General features: G+C 35.6%; 3 protein-coding genes across 5 annotated transcripts; all 3 read right to left on the minus strand.

Annotated features, from left to right (window-relative positions):
- Positions 1-430: 430 nt before the first annotated feature.
- Positions 431-2,872, minus strand: LOC125204548 (adenine phosphoribosyltransferase 5). Of its 2 annotated transcripts, none has more exons than XM_048103240.1 (7): positions 2,568-2,872; positions 2,305-2,415; positions 1,956-2,048; positions 1,490-1,639; positions 1,342-1,400; positions 889-962; positions 431-719 (listed from the first exon to the last, which is right to left on the minus strand). In XM_048103240.1, exons 1-6 carry the CDS (start codon positions 2,656-2,658, stop codon positions 903-905), a joined length of 564 nt encoding a protein of 187 aa, XP_047959197.1. In that variant the 5' UTR covers positions 2,659-2,872; the 3' UTR covers positions 431-719; positions 889-902. The 2 variants fall into 2 exon arrangements, with proteins under 2 accessions (XP_047959197.1, XP_047959196.1); XM_048103239.1 differs by having other exon boundaries at positions 431-726; positions 2,568-2,868.
- Positions 2,873-15,839: 12,967 nt separating this feature from the next.
- Positions 15,840-18,731, minus strand: LOC125207800 (E3 ubiquitin-protein ligase KEG-like). 2 transcript variants are annotated; one of them, XM_048107300.1, is made up of 5 exons: positions 18,693-18,731; positions 17,773-18,144; positions 17,592-17,683; positions 17,049-17,522; positions 15,840-16,971 (listed from the first exon to the last, which is right to left on the minus strand). In XM_048107300.1, exons 2-5 carry the CDS (start codon positions 18,133-18,135, stop codon positions 16,002-16,004), a joined length of 1,899 nt encoding a protein of 632 aa, XP_047963257.1. In that variant the 5' UTR covers positions 18,136-18,144; positions 18,693-18,731; the 3' UTR covers positions 15,840-16,001. The 2 variants fall into 2 exon arrangements, with proteins under 2 accessions (XP_047963257.1, XP_047963256.1); XM_048107299.1 differs by lacking the exon at positions 18,693-18,731 and adding an exon at positions 18,557-18,688.
- A 323-nt stretch (positions 18,732-19,054) lies between these two features.
- Positions 19,055-20,739, minus strand: LOC125203167. The gene is made up of 5 exons (XM_048101469.1): positions 20,539-20,739; positions 20,366-20,462; positions 19,892-19,991; positions 19,432-19,520; positions 19,055-19,318 (listed from the first exon to the last, which is right to left on the minus strand). The coding sequence occupies exons 1-5, from the start codon at positions 20,735-20,737 to the stop codon at positions 19,213-19,215; spliced, it is 591 nt and encodes a 196-aa protein (XP_047957426.1). The 5' UTR covers positions 20,738-20,739; the 3' UTR covers positions 19,055-19,212.
- Positions 20,740-20,841: the final 102 nt, after the last annotated feature.

A 20,841-nucleotide genomic window follows, 5' to 3' on the forward strand; every position in this document is an offset into this window, starting at 1 on the left:
GTAGAGACTTGAATTGTATTGTACTCCTAGTTAATGTATTTTCTGGCTATTAGTCCAAAATTAAAATTAAAATTTGTGTATGTGTGACAGGCAGAATGTGCAAATACCATTTTGAGTAATTCGGTTATTATGATACCTACAAAATGAGAAAAGTTCATTCTCTCTAACGTTAGTTGTCGCTTGGAAGACGGTTTCCTCACTTAAAAATTCGTATGAATTCAAGACGGTTTCCTCACTTAAAAATTCGTATGAATTCAAGTACGCTTCCACTTTACGTTTTCCAATCGAATTCAAAACAATTTACACCTTTGCATCACATTGTTGTCACACAAGTTCTTCTAACATATGAACATCATATCAAACAAGTTTGCATTTACTTCAATGAAGCAGGATATATCCAAATGGAAATCTGGATGATTTTCAACACACAGAAGAGAAACTACTAATGATTTTATTCACCAAACTCATGGATGTAATGGAACATTTAACATACAATGGTTACACGGAGAATTCAAACACTATGAAAACGAAACTTCCACAGACGAGCTGTTGAGATTCCTGATAGCTAACCTGAGTTGGATGGGGCGAGATCCTGGTCGCAGAAACACTCTTCACAATGCACTGTGGCCTTTATTCCCCTCAATGATAACCCGACTCAGACAGCGCTGCGCCTCTGCTTCGATCAACATTTTCTTTCCATCCCCTCCACCAGCTCTCTTCTATAACCTTAGCAGAAATTTCCAAGGCAATAGTTATGGTCATTAGTCAGCTCCCTTTTGTTTCAAATACGCATCATAATCTGGACTACGTGTTGCTCGTGTGGTTGAAGGAAATGAACGTGACCAGTAACGAGGTTGTAAAAATTTTGGCAAGGATGAGAGGAAGTACCAAGAATCAGATTTCTATAATTCACGAGGTTCCACCAAGACGTATAGTGGCTTGCCATTCAGAAATCGCCTTTCCTATACACGAGGAAACCGTGTTATTCGTTGAGAAAGATTTAGTAACTAGACTTCATAAATCAGCATGTGATTTAGTATGACAATGAACTGCTTTATGTTAAAAAAGAAACATAAGGAATCAAATCTTTCTTATGTAATGGCATTAAGGAAGAAGATCACATCAGGCAGAAATCGGTCGTATCGTATCATGCTAAATACAGCTAAGAAACCTACATTAACAAGTTCATTTACAACACATTATACCTAAGAAGCAGGGAACTTTAATTTCTAAGAGTTGGTGTTAAAATGATGCAAATATTAGTAAAAGGTTCAGTAAAATCTACATGTTTTTTTATAGTAATGATAAATAAAAGATTTCAAGAAGTGGAATGTAAATTACCTTAAGCTCTGGTAATCCAATAACACATGCACACTCTACAACTTCAGCACCGTTGCGTTCTAACCAACCGGAATCGCAATAGCCACAGTGAGTTTAAACCAGTAAATCGTATACAAGTATAAACGTAAAGAGAGCTTTGGGAGATCACCTAGAAGCCTTATGGCTGCAGAAAGAGTCCCTCCCGTGGCCACTAGATCATCGATGACTAATGCTCGCTCGCCTGGTTCAACTGCACCGACGTGCATTTCCAGACGATCTTTTCCATATTCGAGCTCATAAGCTTCAGAAATAACTTCACCTGAATAGATAAACACTCATATTAGTCATAATCCATCTTGAATGATCAAAGTGACTATTCGATTCAATCAATGCAGAACGAAAACATCTTCCTCCCATGTCCTAGTACAAGCATCAAACAGAATAAACTAAATCTTAGTCTTTTTTCAACTAGAAACTTCAAAAGAAAAACCTTCAAGAACCAAGTTATATTCTGCAAGAATAACTAGTCCTATTCAACAATGAACCAATTTATAAGATAAATTTCTGGGATTTCATCTGGGACATCAAAGTTGTGATCTTTAACTAGATTCATGCTGTAAAAACAAGAAATTTACCTGGAAGCTTTCCTGGTTTACGCAGAGGAATGAATTTGGCCCCAATTCCTAATGCTATCGAAGGAGCAAACATAAACCCTCTTGCTTCAACTCCTACAACAAGATTCAGCCATAAATTAAAATGACATGTACAACTTTTGAATCCAATAGTACTACACTTCATGGAGCTCAGAATGAGGGAGAAAAGGAGCTAGCAAGTCCCCCTTTTCACCAAAAGTTTGAAGTTCAATCAACCTTTGAAGAAAAGTGCATCATCTTAAAGAAGATGAAAAAGGTCAACTTTTGAGCTAACAGCGTCACCCCACTATCAAATATTAAAAAGAAATTACAAAAAAAATGGAATTATTACCAGCAACAACAGAGATATCCATGTCTCGGTATCTATCAACAAAGATTTCGACAGTGTGCTTGAAGACCTTGTGATTTGAGACAAGCGTTGTAATGTCTTGAAACATAATCCCTGCCAAAATATTATTATTAAAAAAAAGGGTACTAAAAAACAACACCCCCCAAAGAAAGAGACAAGAAAGCCAACATGTTGCATACATATTGAACAACCAAACAACAAAAAATTTAATTACTACAAATCAAGAAGAAGAAAAAAAAAGGGACCTGGTTTAGGGAAGTGAGGAACAACAGTAATGGCATCAGAAATAGCCTTCAATCTTGGATCACCCTTCAAACCATTCTCAGCTGCAAACATCTTTTCTCTTTTTTTTTATAAAAAAAGGAAAAAAAAATAAAAAATTTGGAGGGATTCTTGTGTATATTCTTGAATTGGGAGAGGGAAAGAGGTGAGAAAATCTAATGTATTAAAGAGTGTATCTTTGGGTTGGTGGGCAAAAGCTCCACTGAGGAAGATCCAATAGCTCAGTGGTGCTATAATTTATACACCAACTTTTTTGTAATAAAAAAAAGATTTAAATGTCTGTAAATTTACAGAAAATGGCTGGTATCCGATGCTCCTTGATGGGTACTTACTTGAATGCATTTTGTCTGGTTTTCTGGTACGTATATGTAATCACTTATGTTTAGACAATAGACAGTGAGGTCTTGTCAAACAGTAAAGGATATTAACACTACATATAATTGAAATCATTCTTTTTAATTTTGTCATTTCTCAATAATGATACGAATATACGAGACATTATCATATCATGAATTGCAATATCTTTACAATTCATATTAATGTTATTAATATAATAATTTTTGTGTTTGTCTCCTGGCTAGGATGGTGATATATGGCTTCCATTTTTCCCCGTCCTAAGTATCATATCCAACCTCGTTTAAAACTTATTTAAACAAAATATTCAAACAAATAGTGACATTTTTATGTAATATAAAAAATAGCGATATATAAGATATATTACTAGTAGTACATATCAACAATTACATAACTGTAACAAGATAAACTCTCGACCAAACATAGTCAACAATGAGCAACATGTAAAAGCTAAGAACTGCATTGAAGTGAAAGAAGAGAAGAAACAACAAAATCGGCTAGCAATTATTTATATGGAGTACTAGTAATAAATTGATAGTAAGTGTACATTCTTTGTTTTTCAAGTCTGCCAACGTGATTAAGGGATGCTTAATATAGTAAACTATAGTAGAGCGACATATTTGTGTTTCTTAATACTTATAAAAATAAAGGCGCAAAAGTGAAATTGAAGAGTTTAGATAGCCAGGTACAAAGAGCATATTTGATCGTACCCTATTTTGAATGATGAAATTGAAGAATTTATGAGTGGTAAAGGTGTGGATGAGAGAAAATTATTTTTGCATTTTACTATATCGGCTTCAAAATAATACTCCTACTACTACTAGATGAGAATTATGGTCCATTTTTTGTGTCACAACTCACACGTAATGTATCACTTTTATTTTTCTGATATAATTTATACTTACTTTTTTATTTAATTTCAATTTTGTATAATTTAATTAATTTATTCTTTTTATGAAGAGTTTATTGTATCAGATTAGTTAAATATAAGATAAGTTTTCAAATTTGATATACAATTTTTTTATATTTCTACTTATTTAGATACATATTGCAGTACTACTAGAGTAGTTTATAATTTCACTAAATTTTTAATTTATAATACTCCCCCCGTCCCCGATTAAGAGTCACACTTTTCCATTTCAGTCCGTCCCCAATTAAGAGTCACACTTCATTTTTACCATAAATAATAAGTAGGTCTCACATTCCACTAACTCAATTCACTCACATTTTATTATAAACCAATATTAAAAAATGGATCCCACACTCCACTAACTTTTTCAATCAACTATTCTTTATATTTCTTAAAACTCGTGCCCGATCAAAGTGTGACTCTTAATCGGAAAAGGAAGGAGTATAAATTAGTTTAAGAAAACTATGACATGGAGTATCAAAGAACTAAAACTAACTGACGGAAGCATCTTGAACCTTAATCATGTCCACATCAGTCTACCTAGATTGAAGTGGTATCTGATTCATTAGTATTCGTAAACAATCAGTACAATCAAAATAAGGTTATATTAATAATTTGATATATTAATTATATATTAAAATAATAAATGTAGTAAGTGGACAAGTTAAAAAAACTTATTAGTCTTTAATCTTATTTTTTATATTTGAATTTTTTTTCTATTATTTTTAAATTTTAAATTAAAGTATGCACTAATTACATTTACGGTTTCAAAAAAGTAAAAAAGTTATACACAAATCATAAATATATGACCACAATATTATGCACTTTCCATGTACTATATATGCATCCATATATTTTGATTAAATGCATAAATAAACCTATTTTTTTAAAATAAACTAATTTTTGGTTGTACAAAATTTGGTCACATAGATTTGTTGTTTTAAAAAAATACTAGTACTAGTAAAAAAGGAAAAAATTGAATCACAATATTTTAACCAATTTTTCAAATTTAAAAACTTAGACTGCCTAGCGACCCAAACTTATAAATTATTCTCTAAACCTTGACTATATATAAAAGCGGGGCTTTTATAAATGAGGATATACGTGTTAATGTTGAAAATTGCTCCAATGAAATTATTCAGTCGTAAGTAAGTATTAAGGTATCGATTCATATATCAAATGTCCATTTTCCTGAAACTCGACAAAGTCTAGTTTTTTATTTCTCAAATTATGGGTTCGAACCAAGTGAAAGTGGAAAAATTTTGTTTAACCAGAATGCTTTTGAAAATAATACTTTATCCGTCATGGAAAAATAGATACGTTTTATCATTTTCATTCGCCCAAAAAAAATAGACTAAGATAAAAAAAGAAAAGTTTTTCACCAATACTAACCCTATACAATATACATCATTCTAAAGGTGGACCCCCAATTCACTAACATTCATTTCACTACTTTTTCCTTCCCACTCTCTTACTTTTCATATCTCTCTCTTAGAGCATCCACAGTAATAGGCGAGCGACCGGCTAGCCGATACCCGGCGCTAGCCGGTCTGCTCGCCGAACTATTGCAATCGGCGAGCGCTCGCCGATCCGCTCGTCGCCATTGTAGTTGGCGATCGATCAGCCAACACAATTTTTTTTATATTAAATTTTCGAAACACTATATAAACGCGATTTTCACGTCATTTTCATTCGCATCGCTTGTTTTAACGAGTTTTCTCTCTCTCTCTCTCTCTCTCAATTTTTGTACAAGAACAACAACGCGAAATGAGTAACGCGGGTGGTAATAGTGATGAGGAGTACGAACGACAAATGGATGAAGCATTGGAGGCCTATACGGCTATACGGAGGGTGAAATAGACCGACTGCTACAAAGGGCTATGCAGCCGACGGTACCTCGACCTCCACCTGTGGTCCACCGCCGGAGCAGTGATTCCTCGGGATCACGCAGCTGCACATTAGCGGCTATATGACGACTACTTCGCAGAGCGACCGCGGTTTAACGCCAACATGTTCACAAGGCGGCGTTTTAGGATGCACCGAGGGGAGTTGTTTATGCGTATCGTTGACGCTTTGGAGCGTCGATATCTCATGTTTCCGCTTCAGGCACGATGCGGCTGGCAGACCCGGCCACACCCCTATTCAAAAGTGCACACAACGGCTTGGCCGGCGATCAGCCTACGGAGGGGCGGCGGACATGTGGGACCCAGTACCTCCACATAGGTGAGACGAGTGCCCTGAAGTGTCGAAGACTTTCTGTGAGGGCGTCGTTGAAATATTCGCGGACCAGTATTTTCGAAGCCCTAACCCCAAGATTGTCAGGATCTGTTGGAGATGCACGGGGAGAAGCCCTATTGCTTGTCCAGTTGTTTGTCCTGATGATGTGGCATGAGGAATTTTAGTGCTGGATGATGTGGCAGGAGGAGAAACAGGCTAGCCTATTTACCATTGTGGATGCTCTTAGAGCATCCGCAGCGAAGGGCGTCCCGACGGACGTCGGACCGGCGTGCCGGACGTCAGCGCGGGACGTCCGCCATTAGGCTTGAAGGAGGCGGACGTGGACGTCGCTTGCGGACACCGGAGTTCCGCGGCTTTCCGACGACGTCTGTCATTGCGGTGCCACGACGGACGTCCCGATTTTTAATATATATTTTTTTAAAACTCTATCTATTCGGCTCGTTGCAAACTCTATATATACGGCTCGTTGCAAACTCTATATATACGATTTTTAAAAAAACTCTAACGCATGAATTATCGTCGAAAATGAAGACCTAAAACAAAAACATATCATAGTGTCGGACCGGGGGCACTCCCCGCCCCCGGACCCCCGACAAGGGGGCGTCGCCCCCCTGACTCGCTAGATCCCCGTTCGGCTAGAGATGATTGTTTGAATCGTTTTTTGGTTAGAGATGATTGTTTTTTTATGAACTATGTATTTTAAAAAAAAAATTAAATATGTATGCTTTTTTTAAAAAATAAAATCGTTGCATTTTTCCCGTATTCGTGTCGAAATTTTAATTATGTAAATTACATATTTGTGAATTTGTGAATTTTTATTATTGTGAATGTCCGTCGGGATGTCTACCATTGTGCAGTGGGATGTCCTTATGACGTGACAGTGCAGTGGGAGGTCCTTATGACGTGGCAGGAGGGGTTTTTGGGAAGTCTATCGGGATGTCCACCGGAACATCCACACCACTGCGAATGCTCTTACTTTACCATTTACTTATATATTAAAACTCGTGTCATTTATAATCTTGTCTATTTTTCATGGATGGAAGGAGTATTAGATTAAAAGCTACTAGAATTTAAATAGGAGTATCAATTATATAGATCCTAGATTAAACCCAAATAATTTGGAAGATGAAAGAAAGTGTGATGAGTTGTGAATGTGGCAGCTGGCCTGGCATAGAGAATCAAAGTTGCAGGGCAGGAGATGCATGAGGTGGTCCCTCTTATCGGCTGACGTGTCGAGTCTTATCAGCTGACCTCACCATCGTTGATCCATCCACGTGGGGCCCCTTCTCATTGTGTGGCCAAGCCGTCCGACCTCGGTTCAAAAATTATATAGTAGTGAAATTCGTTAATTGAACCATATTATTTAACAACAAACCTTATTTTCAGTTTTAGCCTTTTTATCTCATGTTTTATTTGCAACATTCTTTAAAGATTGTGTTTAAAGTACACTTTTTTACTCTAATTTGAACGTTAAAAATTACTATCTCTCCCTCTCGCACACAAAATAGTACTACTATGATTTTAGAATATCACAATCAGATTGAATTCTTAGGCATGTTGATGGTATTATTTAAAGATAATTTTAATGAACCATGAAGTTGTATTATTAAAAAGAAATCTAACAAACACACGAATCGTGACCTACTTTTGTTTTAGATTAATTTGACTGACCCACTTTGTTTATATCCCATCAAAGCGTGCTAATATCTAAATAAGATTATGTTCGTGTATTTATTAATTTTTTGAAAATTGCGCACAAATATCTAGTCTAAAACATTTTTGTTCCATATTGATATACTATACATCAATATTGAAAACACTATCACGATTCACGTGTATATTATATGAGTACGTCACAAATTCATAACTGGCATTTAAATATAATCAAATTATGAAATATGTGTCGAAATATTTACAATTGTCTTAGGAATCTTATCGTTGGCATATTTTTTTGTGTTTCTAAAAATACTAGGAGTATAAAAAAATGTAATTTTAATTTGGTGTTTCAATATAGTCGGAGGATTTTCAAATTAAAAAAAAGTATATTGGAATATAAGAAATAAAGTATATAAATTTTGAGAAAACAATAATAGATACTCATAATGAGTAAGATGATAAATTATCCATCGAAATAAGTACAAATTTCATGTTTATTTCATAAATTATAAATTCTATTTTAAATTAAGAAAAGCGCGCAACAGAACTACGATAAAAGTGATTATATATGGGTGGTTGCTCGCCGGTTTTGAGAGGTAGGTAGTTACGAACTTGTAGTGGATGGCTATAACAAGAACACGATTATTTAAGGATTTGAAAACGGAAGAAAGTGTTATACTATTATCGATTTATAGTTTTTTTATAACTGTGAGTGTTTATGGGTCCCAGGCCCCAATATCTCAGCTCCTTCACTGTTGGCACGAGATAAACTCGAAATAGTCTTGATTGAGCTCATCATCCATTCCTATATGTATACAGTGGAATGCAATATTATCCCAATTGATCTCTTCAAACCAAATCTTTTATCTGGTTTGATTGAAATCATGATTCTCCCTCTCTTTACCTAATCAATTAATAGTAAAACAATATCCTATCAAATCTTTGTGCAATATTGAAGACCTTTTGATCCTATCCGATTTAGTCTTATAAAGTTCTAGGACAAACGAAACGACCAATTATGTAATAAGTCAAAAAAAGAGGGGAATATAGAAATTGATTAAAGTTACGGATAACAAATCTGCATGCAGCAACCTTTCCAATACTTTATTAATAATAATTAAGCATATGTTAAACACAGATATTCAGACCTTTAAGTTTATTCTACTTATTACAGAATAGTATCTAATTTTTTATTTTTATTATTTGAAAAGAATGTACAAGGTCACTTAAATACATGTCAGTAAATCTTAGACAATCTCTTTTCCGACTAAAAAATCTTTTGTAGGGGCTTTCTTTAAATCAAATTTAATAGTATATGAATTTATTGCAACCTACAATTTTGCCTCCCACACTTTAAAAATACATATGTGCCCAACATTGATAAACGAATCAATTCGATGCCATGGACTATTGTAATAAAGACGCATAATTTTCAATTTAAATAGTATAGTTCCAAATATTTATTTCTCTAAAATAAGTATTATTGTTCCAATAATAAAGGGCAAGAGTGGATAAGAAGAGGGTCGCATTGACAAATTGATATTGATGTTTGCAAAAAAAAGTTTTATGTATATGATTTTCTTTGTCTACCCTTGGTCGAGGTTGATGAGTCGCAACAATGGACCATATAAAAGAATCACATTTTAGTAAACTATGGTGGCGTTCGGTTGCCATGACTAATAATCATGAGACTATTCATCTAGGATTAAGTTGTGGGATTATTTTAGTTGGAGGGGGGAGACTATGACTAATTATCATAAGACTATCCATCTAGGATTAAGTTGAGAGAGTTAATCTTATGAACCAAACATGATACATATTTAATCATGATATTTAGTCTTGCCAACCGAACACCCCTATACTTTAGGAAATATAGAAACATTTTTATTATTAAAAGTGGGGTGATATTTGATTAATAATATAAGTGTAAATTTTTTAAATATAAAAATGGCATCGGAAAATAACACATAAATAAAATGCTCATAATAATTAACCAAATCGGTGCAATGATGAATGCAAGGGCATAGTATATTGAGTAGCATTAATACTTAAAATTTAAAATCTTAGACCTTTGAATCCTTTTAATTATAAATGTGTTTTCTTGTGTTTCATTTTACGTGGCTTCTATTCAAATCTCTCTACTTTTTGTTGATGTGAAATGTGTGTGTTCTACTATGTTTAAATATTGATATTAAATTGGCTGTTAGATTAGACATGGCCACGGTTCAAAAACAGCCGGTTCCGGTCCGTCGAATGCTTGAACTGTAATCGGCCCGGATACCGGTTATCCGGTTCCGGTTTAACTGCCGGTTACCGCCGGTTCCGGTTCCGGTTACTAACCGCCTGTTTTTCAGCGGTTTCGGCGGTTCGGGCCGGTTCCGGTTCTTATTTTTTTTTATTTAAATCTTATAGTTATAACTTTTAAATTCTATAGTAAAATCCAAAGAGACTTTGAAAACGGTCGAAAAACCGCCGGTTTTCCGGCCAACTGCCCGGTTTATGTCGAGAAAACCGCCGATTTCTGACGAAAACCGGCGGTTTCCGACACCTTTTCAGACCCTACGCTGCAACCCTACGCCCTACGCCTGCAACCCTAGCCCTGAACTGGTCGGGAACCGGCGGTTTTGTGTCGAAAACCGGCGGTTTTCCGACACAAACCGGCGGTTTTCAGACCGTTTTCAGCCCTATGCCTGCAACCCTAGGAACCTACCGGCGACGGCTACATTTTTCCGGTTAACCGCCGGTTCCGATTTCATATTTTTTGAACCGTAACCGGCCCGTTATAAACCCTAAACCGGATTTCGAACCGGAACACCCGCCGGTCCGGTTGGGTTTGGCCACCTCTATGTTAGATCCTAGCTACTTATTCCTAATTAGAGAAGTAAACCGTAGATGTGGAATGTGTATATATGTTCCACATGTTGATTGTTTCGGATGAATTTGTTTAACCCTTTATTCTTACTTATAGCCGATTGATGAACTGAACAGTATATCTCCTTTATGTGTTTCGTCTTGTTGTAATTGTTTTTGTTATTTTGTTGTTGTTATCAATTAGACTCTTTACTCGCATGACTTGAGTGTATTTTATATTGTATTGAAGAAAATAAAAAAAAGAATGAAGATAGGAGAATAAGAAGAAATTAATGCAGCTTGGCGTGGGTTGGCAATGGGTAGCAAATAGACAAGCAAATATTGAAATTTGGTTAGCTTGAAAATCAAGGGACCCGGGAAGCAGAAGGTACAACCCTATTGAAGCGCACGCGTGGTGTAATTGTCATGCATCATCACCTCATAATTAACTCAACACTAGGCCCCTCCATTTCCCACTTTTTTCTATTCTTTTCCTCCACACCCTTGCTTCTCATACACCCATCATTTCCTATTGAATATGCACACAACATATAAATTAAGATAACCTACCTTTTATATAAACGTCAAATCCAAAAATGTAATTAGTTGTAGCATCGGAGATGGCATATGAGAACATATGTATATCTGAAATCTCTTAAATTGAGAAAATTTATCCATCTTTACAGAAAAGTATTTCACTTTATTAGCACGTAAAATATTAAAGTTATTTAAATCACAAAATTTTGATCTAATTTTGGTTAATCTCACAAAGTTTGAAGATGGTGTGGTGTCTTCATTATATACAAAATGATTGTTTAATTAAATTAAAAAAAAAAGGAAAAAGAGAGATAAAATAAGTGTTCTAATTAAACAATTTGTTTTAAGTATCACAAAAGTGTTGTTTTGTACACTAATAAAATAATTGTGAAAACTTAATTTTTTTTAATTTAATACTACTCCGTATTTTGTTTTTAGAGTGAACTACATAAATAGTACTTGATCTTTCACTTTCGCACGTAAATGGTACCTGATCTTTATTTTATATCGTTTTTGGTACCTATAAATCACATTTTTGGTACCGAATGCAATTTTCTTCCTAAAATACCCTTTAAACAAATATATTTCTCATTTATGTCATAGAGGGTATTTTGGGCATATATAAAATTAGTACCAAAAGTGATATTATAATATCTTCTCTCATTCTCCTCACTCTTTATACTATTATTATTAATCAATATTAATATTATTATTTTGATGTTATAAATTAATAATTAATTCAATTTTAATATCATTCAAATATACTTAAATATAATTATAACTAAAATTATATTTAATTATTATAATAATATTATTGTTATACTAAAACTGATAGTAATTAATAAATAATTATAGTATAATTTATAAACTGATAGTAATTAATAAATAATTATAGTATAATTTATAAACTGATAGTAATTAATAAATAATTATAGTATAATTATATAAATTATGAATCACATAATATTATGTAATAATAATAATTATTATAATAATTACTGTTATTATTATTATTAGTTTACATTAAATTAGTAACTAATCAATATAGTCTTAATAAAAATTTAACATTGTGAATTGTATTCATAATGATATAAAAAGTTGAATATTTTTAGTTAGGTGTTTCAACCTTAAAATGAGTATAAAACAATTTAATTAAAAATATTCAATTGATTTAATTACTTTAAGTAATTAATTTAATTAGGTATTTTTTTTATTTTTATTATGAATGCAATTAGATGTATGTTTAAAATACTAAAAAGAAAGAAGAAAAAGAAGAGAAAAGAAAAAAGAAAGGAAGATAAAATACTAAAAAGAAAGAAGAAAATGAAGAAAAAAGAAAGAAGAAGAAAATAAAGAAGAAAAAGAGAAATAAGAAAGGAGAAAAAAATAATCACATATTTGGGGAGTACTATTTAATTGAAATTTCCAAAAATATCCTCCATGAAAAAAATATCACATGTTTAGTACCTAGGGTTATTTTTGTCACAGAATACCGAAAACGATATAAAATAAAGATCAGGTACCATTTATTACGTGCGAAAATGAAAGATCAGGTACCAGTTCAGTCTTGTTTTTAAACCATGTGAAACTGATACCAAACTTTGCAAATTAAACAGAGTATTAATTTATAATTTTATAGCATTGTCTTTTTCTCACCGAAAAAGGATGGTCTACTATCCATCGTTTTACATCTTAGCATAAGTACTGTGGAAGATTTACTAAAAGATTTGGGGATTTAGGCTTTTGGATAATGATTATTAATATGACAATCTCATCTCTATCCCTTTAGCATGTGGTCCACAATGATTGGTTTGTGACTCTAATCCTAGTATAAAGACTAATCCTATTCATATCCTAGGCTGAGCTTACCATATGTTGAAATAGTCATATACTTATGTAGTCATACGTTTCCAACCAAAGTTGAAGAACTACTTAACACTATGCAATGCGTGTGTAAAAGCCAAATACTACTCACTTTTATAACATTCCATTCACATTTAGTCATTTGAGGAACATTGAAGTGATTCACTTGTATTTTACATGACATTAGAGGGTAGTTTTACTTGGTTTTGATCATATATTGTGTATTTTGAGACATGGTTATAGCTACTTCTCTATTATGTTGGTATTTTTACCATTTTGTGAAGAATGTGTAGAAAAATGTACAAAATATATGGATGTGCAGCTGCTCAATGTTTGAGACAGCTTTTCTGGAGATTTTGAAGTCTGATTCGCACGTAATACATACCATTCTCTCCGTCTTTGAAAGAGCTTCGCGTGGATATCTTAAACGTCTCAATCGGAGTTCGGTAGAAGAAGTTATGGCCGTTTTACCAAGACTGCGCAGAGCAGTGACATAGCTGGCGACCCGCCAGGTTCGCATGCAAACGAACCTGGCGACCCGCAAGCAAAACACGAAAAAAACGCCGTAAGCAGCTGGAGACTCGCCAGCTTCAACGCACACCCAACCTGGCGACCCGCCAGCTTCGTCCGACAGTTTATTTCGGGCCCAAAGTCAACCCTAGGTATATATATGCCATAGGAAACGCCTCCAAACACAACTTACACGCCTCCTACCCCAAAAATACTACTTTTTCACCTAGAAAGAAGAGAAGAACGAGCAGAGGACGAGTATTCATCGCAAGATTGAAGACGAGGCCTCCAATCCGCCCAATCCAATTCTAGGAGTTCATCTTTTAGTTTTATTCTTGTTCAAACAATGTTTTTGAATATTTCTTTGACTTTTGTGTTGAACATGAGTAGCTAAATCCTTCGTAGAGTTCTACGGGGGAGATACAATGATTCTTATGTTTAATTGATTTCCTTTTTCTATGCCTTGGCTCATGTGGTTATTTTGATTTCTTCTGTGCTTATATATTTATTTGACTGATCACCTTATAAATGCATGTGGATTTTACTACAAGAACTGAGAAGTGAGTAGTTTAATTTGAAAGAGAAGAAATTGACGTCTTTGCCAACATAATCGAGAGATTTGAGCCTTTGAATGAAGCTAAGTATCTTAGGAGCTATTAGGAGTTGTTGCATTAGTTCTAGGAAGGAGACTTCGGTTCTAGGTAGCAATCTACAAATTATATGCTTTGAGAAAAGATATAGTTTTACCTTAGTGATAGCTTAATAACCCTTGAGACCCTTTGTTGGCATAGTTAGGAAGTTAGTTGAGCATAGGATAGTTGTTATCGATCCCGTAGGATTCTACCTTCTCATCCTTGATCTACATCCGTTTTCTTATTTGCTTTTAGTTCTCTAGTTGTTTTTAATTGTTTTTACCTTGCTTTTAAATAGATTTAGAAAAACCAAAATTCCGATTCATCTAGATAGTAGTTGAGGTTGGTTCGTGGTAATTAGGTTGATACTCATTGTCTCTGTGGATACGATACTCTTTGCTTACTATTTGTTACATTAGCCCTGTACACTTGCGGGTATACTTGTGTTAAAAATAAGTTGAGTCATGAAACCATGAACTAGTATAATAAAGAAGTTTAGGCCATCGAGCCGCAAGTGCGGTAGCCCATCGCAATAGCTTGATCGAGATACGACAGGGGCCTCACGCCATTTTATATATTGTTCGGTTGTTTTTTAATAAAAAATTTGGCCCGTAACATTGCATCTTGGTCTCTCTCCATAGTGTTAAATTTACATCTCACATCCATCACACGTCATTTAATTTATATGTGACTAATTTAATCATAAACAAAGTACTCCATATATGTGTTCGGTTGCCAAGATTAAATCACATGATTAAATATGTATCAGGTTCATAAGATTGAACCCTACAACTTAATCCTAGATGGATAGTCTCGTGATAATTAGTCATAGCCTCCTCCCTCCAACTAAAATAATCCCACAACTTAATCCTAAATAGATAGTCTCATGATTATTAGTCATGGCAATCTAACGCCACCATAGTATTTTAACCAATCACGCGTCACCTTATGATCTATTGACATGTCAATACACTCTATGTTTCTATAGTCAAACAAGAATGTTGTCGCAGAAAACCGAACTATTTGTGATTAAATATGAAACCTAAACGGGTAAATTTGAGGAAAATCTAAACAATAAAATAAAAGGTGAACTAGAAAACAAAAGCACATGCAGTCAAATCTTTAAATAAATTGATAGAATATTAAGTATTTCAAAATCACATGGTATTTGATTTTGATTGAATTAAATCATTATCAACCCATGTGATATAAACTTTTTGTTTCCATAATTATTGTTAATTCATTGATAGTGATTTGACACTTGATGCGAACGATCAATCTTATAGAGATTCCACCTTCTCCAGATATGATTTTGTCATCATTGGATATTGATATTTATTTCATCATTAAATGGAATGACAGTAGTCTTTATCTTATTAGTACTGTGCTAGAAATTGAAGGACGAGTGCATCCACAACCCATGAACACTAAAAGAAAAGAAAGATTTTTAGCCATTAGGCCTTCGTCTATCGTACATGGTGAGACGACCCCCGTCGCCGAGCCATTTTTATCTTGCTGCATTGCCGATGCCCCTCGAGTGCCTTAATCCCGCAACGATTAGGTGAAATGAAACACACGATATAAATAAGAATAAATTACACGGGCCCAAGGTATTGGGCCTAAAAGATGAGCAAAGATATTGGGCTGGGCCGGAAGGAAAGCAAAGGATGCAATTTCACACCTCATAAAAAAAATCAAATACAGCTTGCATATTTTTTGCAAATGAGTCAGTTTTTCTGTGTATATACATAGTGAAACACATACATTTTCACTTAGAATTTACAATATATATATACAAAAGTGTGGCAGAATTCTTAGACATATACCAAACCTATAGACAAAGATAATCAACGAGGACTTGCTATGCTGGTGCCTTCTTTAAAGATGATACTAGCAACTTTTGGAGGGAGCCAAGCTGGGTTGCTATTACTTTGGCCCTCTTGATTGCCGGCGTCGGCTATCTGCTTCCGGTTCCTTTGACATCTATACCGTAGCCCTCCAACGACGTTTCTTCCGACAAAGGTGCCTATTTTCGTGGCTGTGAACACGCCGAATGCGATTGCCAGAGGCCGCACCGCCCAGTGAAAATCTTCGGCCAGTTCGTACTTCTCCGAAAGGCCGGGACACGTGTCCAACGAGACGTGCTCCACTTCCTCGGGGCTAGCCAAGAAACGAGCGTGTTTGTTGTCTCCAAGGACGAGCCTTCCCGGGAATTCAATCTCCAGGCAGCCGTTTGGAAGAACGCGCGAGATTCTTCCACTCGCCCACGAGCCTCCCCGTTTATGAGGCCACTCGAATTGGGGCGTGGCGATGTCGGCCTTCAGCCTCACGAACTGCCCGACCGAGAATGGCTCCACGACTCTGAGCTCGGAGTAATGTCCCCTCCATAGAGTATCCAGCCCCAAGAAGCCGGCGCCAGAAGTTCCATCGCGGTGAATGTAGTGCAAAATCCCGAGAGATGCGTGCTGCTCGTTTGCTTTTATAAGTTGCACCCAATCCCCCGATGCAAAGCCGAATGTGACCCTCTCTATGGTTACGGCGTTCAGCTTAAGCTGATTGTGCATGCTAGGGATTTGAACCAGTGCGAATGCATCCCTTTCGCCATCCTTCTCGAGCCCGACCACAGCTCCTTCCTTCACAACCAAACTAACGGGCTTGCACGTGCTTATATCCTTCCTCGAACGAACTGTGTCACCAATCTGAAGGCGATCTTTCGAAAGGAACCATGTGGTATAGCCACTGCAGTGTGGCTTATTCACATTCAGATTGCTCCCCTGGTTACTCCACGACCCGTCGCTGTTAACAGCCTTTCGCGAGCTGCAAAGTCCAAATTTCTAGTTTGAGAGTATCTAAAAAAAACAGAACAATATGTGAAAACAGTCACTTGAGTGAACCTTTCAAATGCTTGTAGAATGTCTGACATTAGAGGCCGGTTGCGAAAGTCATTCTCGAAACAGCCTTTCAGGACTTCTTCTACTGCAGGAGGGAGGCCACATGGAACGCGGGGCTTTTCTTGGCGTACTACAACTGAATGGTGCATCTCCTCCGGGGATCTCCCGAACCAGGGTGGAGTGCCGGTCAGCATTTCGATAATGCTGCAGGCGAATCCCCACGAATCAGTCTCGTAGGATATTGGACCTCTCACTCCGGGTTGCCATTGTTCGGGTGCCATGTAGTTGGGGCTTCCGAGTCTCACAGCTACTTGAGGATCACGCCAAGGAATCCCGAGAAGCAAGTAAGGGATCCCAAAGTCTCCAAGGACAACATGGTCGCGTTCATCAAGAAGGAAATTGTTCGGCTTAAGGTTCAGAACTAGGAGACCTATTTGGTGCAGTAGTTGAATTTCTTTAGCCAATTCAATACCATACCTGAGGCGATTTATCATAGTTAGTACGAGCTTTCCATCGGAAAGAGAGAATACACACAATGTTAGTTACCTCAGAACATCAGATAATGAAAGCTTTCCTCCGTTCATCTGCGCCATCCTGTCACCTACTGACCCCTCGTACGATTTGAATGCTATGCAGATCTGTCAAAAAGACCACATTAATATCTAAGGTTTTACACGCAAAAACGACAAATAAGTAAACTAATCAACAGTTCACAGAGAAGATGAACCTTCCCGGATATGACACAGATACCATGCAACCAACAGACACCTTGCAAGTTTTGGGACTTTGAATTCCTCCATACTTCTTCGAACCTACGAAGAAACTCATTTTCGTGACCCTCCTTTATCGAATGCAACATCTTAACCACAACCTCATGATACTGATCATAGTCCTTTCCGGACCGATGATGCGTTGCTACCCAAACATCACCAAACAGGCCGTGTCCGATCCTGTATTTGAGTTTCAAAGACGCGGGATCAATATACGAGCTGGGAAACGCAGGTGTAGCGTCAACAGTTTTCAACCGGTCAGGATCGCCATCATAAAGCTCGAAATCAAAATGGACTACCGGTGAGCTTTGTTCAGCCATCCCCCTTCACTGCAACCAAGGGATCATGTATAGTAGCAACTAGCAAATCAATACTAAACTACACAATTTAATCAGGATCACTTCAATTTGAACACACTTTTTTCTAATTTCGATTGAAGCAAACACAAAAAGGGAACAATAAGTTTGGATCATAAATTCCTACCATAATTTTCTGTTTTCCCCTACATAACATCTTACCATATTTCAAGAACTGATTTTTAACAGAATTGAAGGGTTTCAGGCTACAATTGATCAGCAAAAAGTAACAACATGCAATTTCCAGCTACAAAAGGTGAAGGAGAAAATACACAAATTCATTAATTCTCAAACTAATCCATCAATAAACCGTCACATATACACAATTACACTTAAAAGAAAAGCAATTTCACATTGAGCAATTAAAAATTCAGACAAGCCATACCTTATACTGCTGAAGAGATAAAATTGCTACAGAGAAAAGCAGAAAGATCGGATTTTTATTTTAAAATAAATTTTTAAAAAAATACAACACACAGAGGGGAAGAAGAAGAAGAAGTCGCAGTCAGTTTGAGACGTACCCGTGAAGTGAATTAAACAATGGTGGACTATTTTACTCTTTTCGAAGGTTGCTTCCCCTTTTGTCTTTTCTCTTATTTTTTCATTATTAAACTAATATCCCATCTTTTGAATTCATAGATAATTGGCTCTTTTAATTAGTTTGCACATGAAATTTAGAAATCCAAAGCTAAAAATAATTAAAAATCTTTTGAGATTTATTATAGAATTGTTATTTTGTAGTATTGTTATTCATTGAGAAAATGAGGAATTATTTTACTACTATCATTTACACCTATATGTGTTTTGCAGGGAAAATAAATTTAAAATAAATGAAATTTGATACAGTATATCTCAGAATATCAACTTCTTTTTTCTCTCAAAATAAAAAGAACATAAACTTTTATAGATGGTAGATTAAGACAACAATACATCATTCACTACACTACTGCTTGAATTCTTGAACTGATCCTACTCCTGCCTAGCTGCAATTTTTCTTTGTTCCCAAAATCAGAATGAAAGTATCATTCTTGAATTTTCAATTCAATCTCTAAACTTAGAACATATGAGCAACCCCTTGAAAGAAGCTTTTAATCTGGGCTTGGCTTGTGGAAGCAAGTACCTAAGCTCTTCACTACCATCATTACATCTGTAAAGGGAGAAAACCCATGTGTTTCTTGAAGTTGATACATAATTAAGCTACAGACACAATAAGGGCTTGAAGTTGTAAGAATATTTTCTTCAACTTAATCACCAACTTACGTTGAACCGTCTTTGGACTTGACTCTCCGATCCTTGGCCTGCTCTGGTGTTGGTGCAAGGTCTACTCTCAAATGCTGGATGAAACGAAGCTGCAAGATCGCACGAAATTGGTGAATCGGAGTTCTCTTTCATACTCTTTCGTTACATAGTAGAATGATATCCTAAGTTGTGAGATACACTAAATTGTAAGAAAAACTATTTGGCTAATGCATTCTGTATATCAAGTTCATATATCTATTCTATCCATTGTTAAAACAGTTGAATGTTTATATAATGGTGAAACCCTTTCCTTGTCACCTTGCATTGCAATACAAATTTCAAAAATGTTTTTCTAAAAAACACATCATTTCTCATCTCATATCTTTAACAAGCAAACATCTAGCTACATAAAAATTTACAAAGGGCTAAACAACAAGATGATTTCTGCAATAACATTACTGTTGGAGACTGGTGATAGTACCTGATCGCCATCTTTGATCCCGTATTTCTTTATGCAGGCAACGTCGTGGATCAGCTTCTGGCCTTCATAACACAAGCAGAAGTGGCTCCATACAAGGGCCCTGTAACCGCCAAAATTCATTAATCTTGCAAAGAGTTCAAAGAAGCATGAATATTGCAACAGTCAACAACAGATTCTGCTGACACCATTGGTCTAAACAGCTGAAATTCTTCGTTTTACCACAATTTCTGAAATCCAAATAATACTACTAAAAATCTTGACTGTGAAGAAGTAAAGAGCCGATAACAGCTTTTGGAAGAAAATCAAAATCCTCAATTTCATCAACACACATTTCAAAAGAAAAAACAACAATAGTTAAGAATTGCAGAGAAAAAAACAACTCAAAATTATCATCCATCACACAACAAAGATTTCAAAAAACCCACAACACACACAAAAATCTCAAAGAAAAAGAAACCAAAGATTGTTGTCTACCATAATCTTGTTCTATCGTCGTCGGGGAACTGATTAAACGCCTCCTCCACCGCAAATTTAAGCTCGGCAACTGTAGCATTTCTCGCCACATTAAGACCTGCAAAACCAAAATTTAATTTTTGAACCCTAGAAAAAAGAGAATCAAGAAAAGGGTCAATTTTTTTCATAATTACTGAATGAAGAGCCGTCCAATTTATGAACACAGAGATTGAGAAAGTGCTGCTCCGGAAGCCTTCGATAAGTGGGAGTCCGGGTGTAAAGAGAAAAAGGGATTAACTTTTTCATGGGTCCATTTCTATTGCTCGTTTTAGGGAAAACCTTCACCATTAAATTCGATCGAGAAGGAGAATGAAGAAAGAGAGGTCTTTTCATTGTTTTCTTGTAAATGGAAATGGTGTGTTTGTTTTTTGAAAAGGTGACCGTTATGTTTATATTGTTGTGTTTTGGCTTGGAGGGAATATTTGTCTCATTTAATA

The sequence above is a fragment of the Salvia hispanica genome, chromosome 2 (assembly GCF_023119035.1).
Source record: "Salvia hispanica cultivar TCC Black 2014 chromosome 2, UniMelb_Shisp_WGS_1.0, whole genome shotgun sequence".
Classification (NCBI taxonomy): domain Eukaryota; kingdom Viridiplantae; phylum Streptophyta; class Magnoliopsida; order Lamiales; family Lamiaceae; genus Salvia; species Salvia hispanica.

Coding starts and splice junctions, on each gene's coding strand:
- LOC125203167 (XM_048101469.1), bottom strand. CDS start 20,737: ATGAAAAGACCTCTCTTTCTTCATTCTCCTTCTCGATCGAATTTAATG. Junction 19,992..20,365: donor GACGATAGAACAAGATTATG/GTAGACAACAAT, acceptor TGGCGGTTACAG/GGCCCTTGTATGGAGCCACT. Junction 19,521..19,891: donor GGATCAAAGATGGCGATCAG/GTACTATCACCA, acceptor GCGATCTTGCAG/CTTCGTTTCATCCAGCATTT.
- LOC125207800 (XM_048107300.1), bottom strand. CDS start 18,135: ATGGCTGAACAAAGCTCACCGGTAGTCCATTTTGATTTCGAGCTTTAT. Junction 17,523..17,591: donor TCATTATCTGATGTTCTGAG/GTAACTAACATT, acceptor AAATCGCCTCAG/GTATGGTATTGAATTGGCTA. Junction 16,972..17,048: donor ATTCTACAAGCATTTGAAAG/GTTCACTCAAGT, acceptor TGGACTTTGCAG/CTCGCGAAAGGCTGTTAACA.
- LOC125204548 (XM_048103240.1), bottom strand. CDS start 2,658: ATGTTTGCAGCTGAGAATGGTTTGAAGGGTGATCCAAGATTGAAGGCT. Junction 2,049..2,304: donor GGATATCTCTGTTGTTGCTG/GTAATAATTCCA, acceptor ATCTTGTTGTAG/GAGTTGAAGCAAGAGGGTTT. Junction 963..1,341: donor TTGGATTACCAGAGCTTAAG/GTAATTTACATT, acceptor CCTCGTGTATAG/GAAAGGCGATTTCTGAATGG.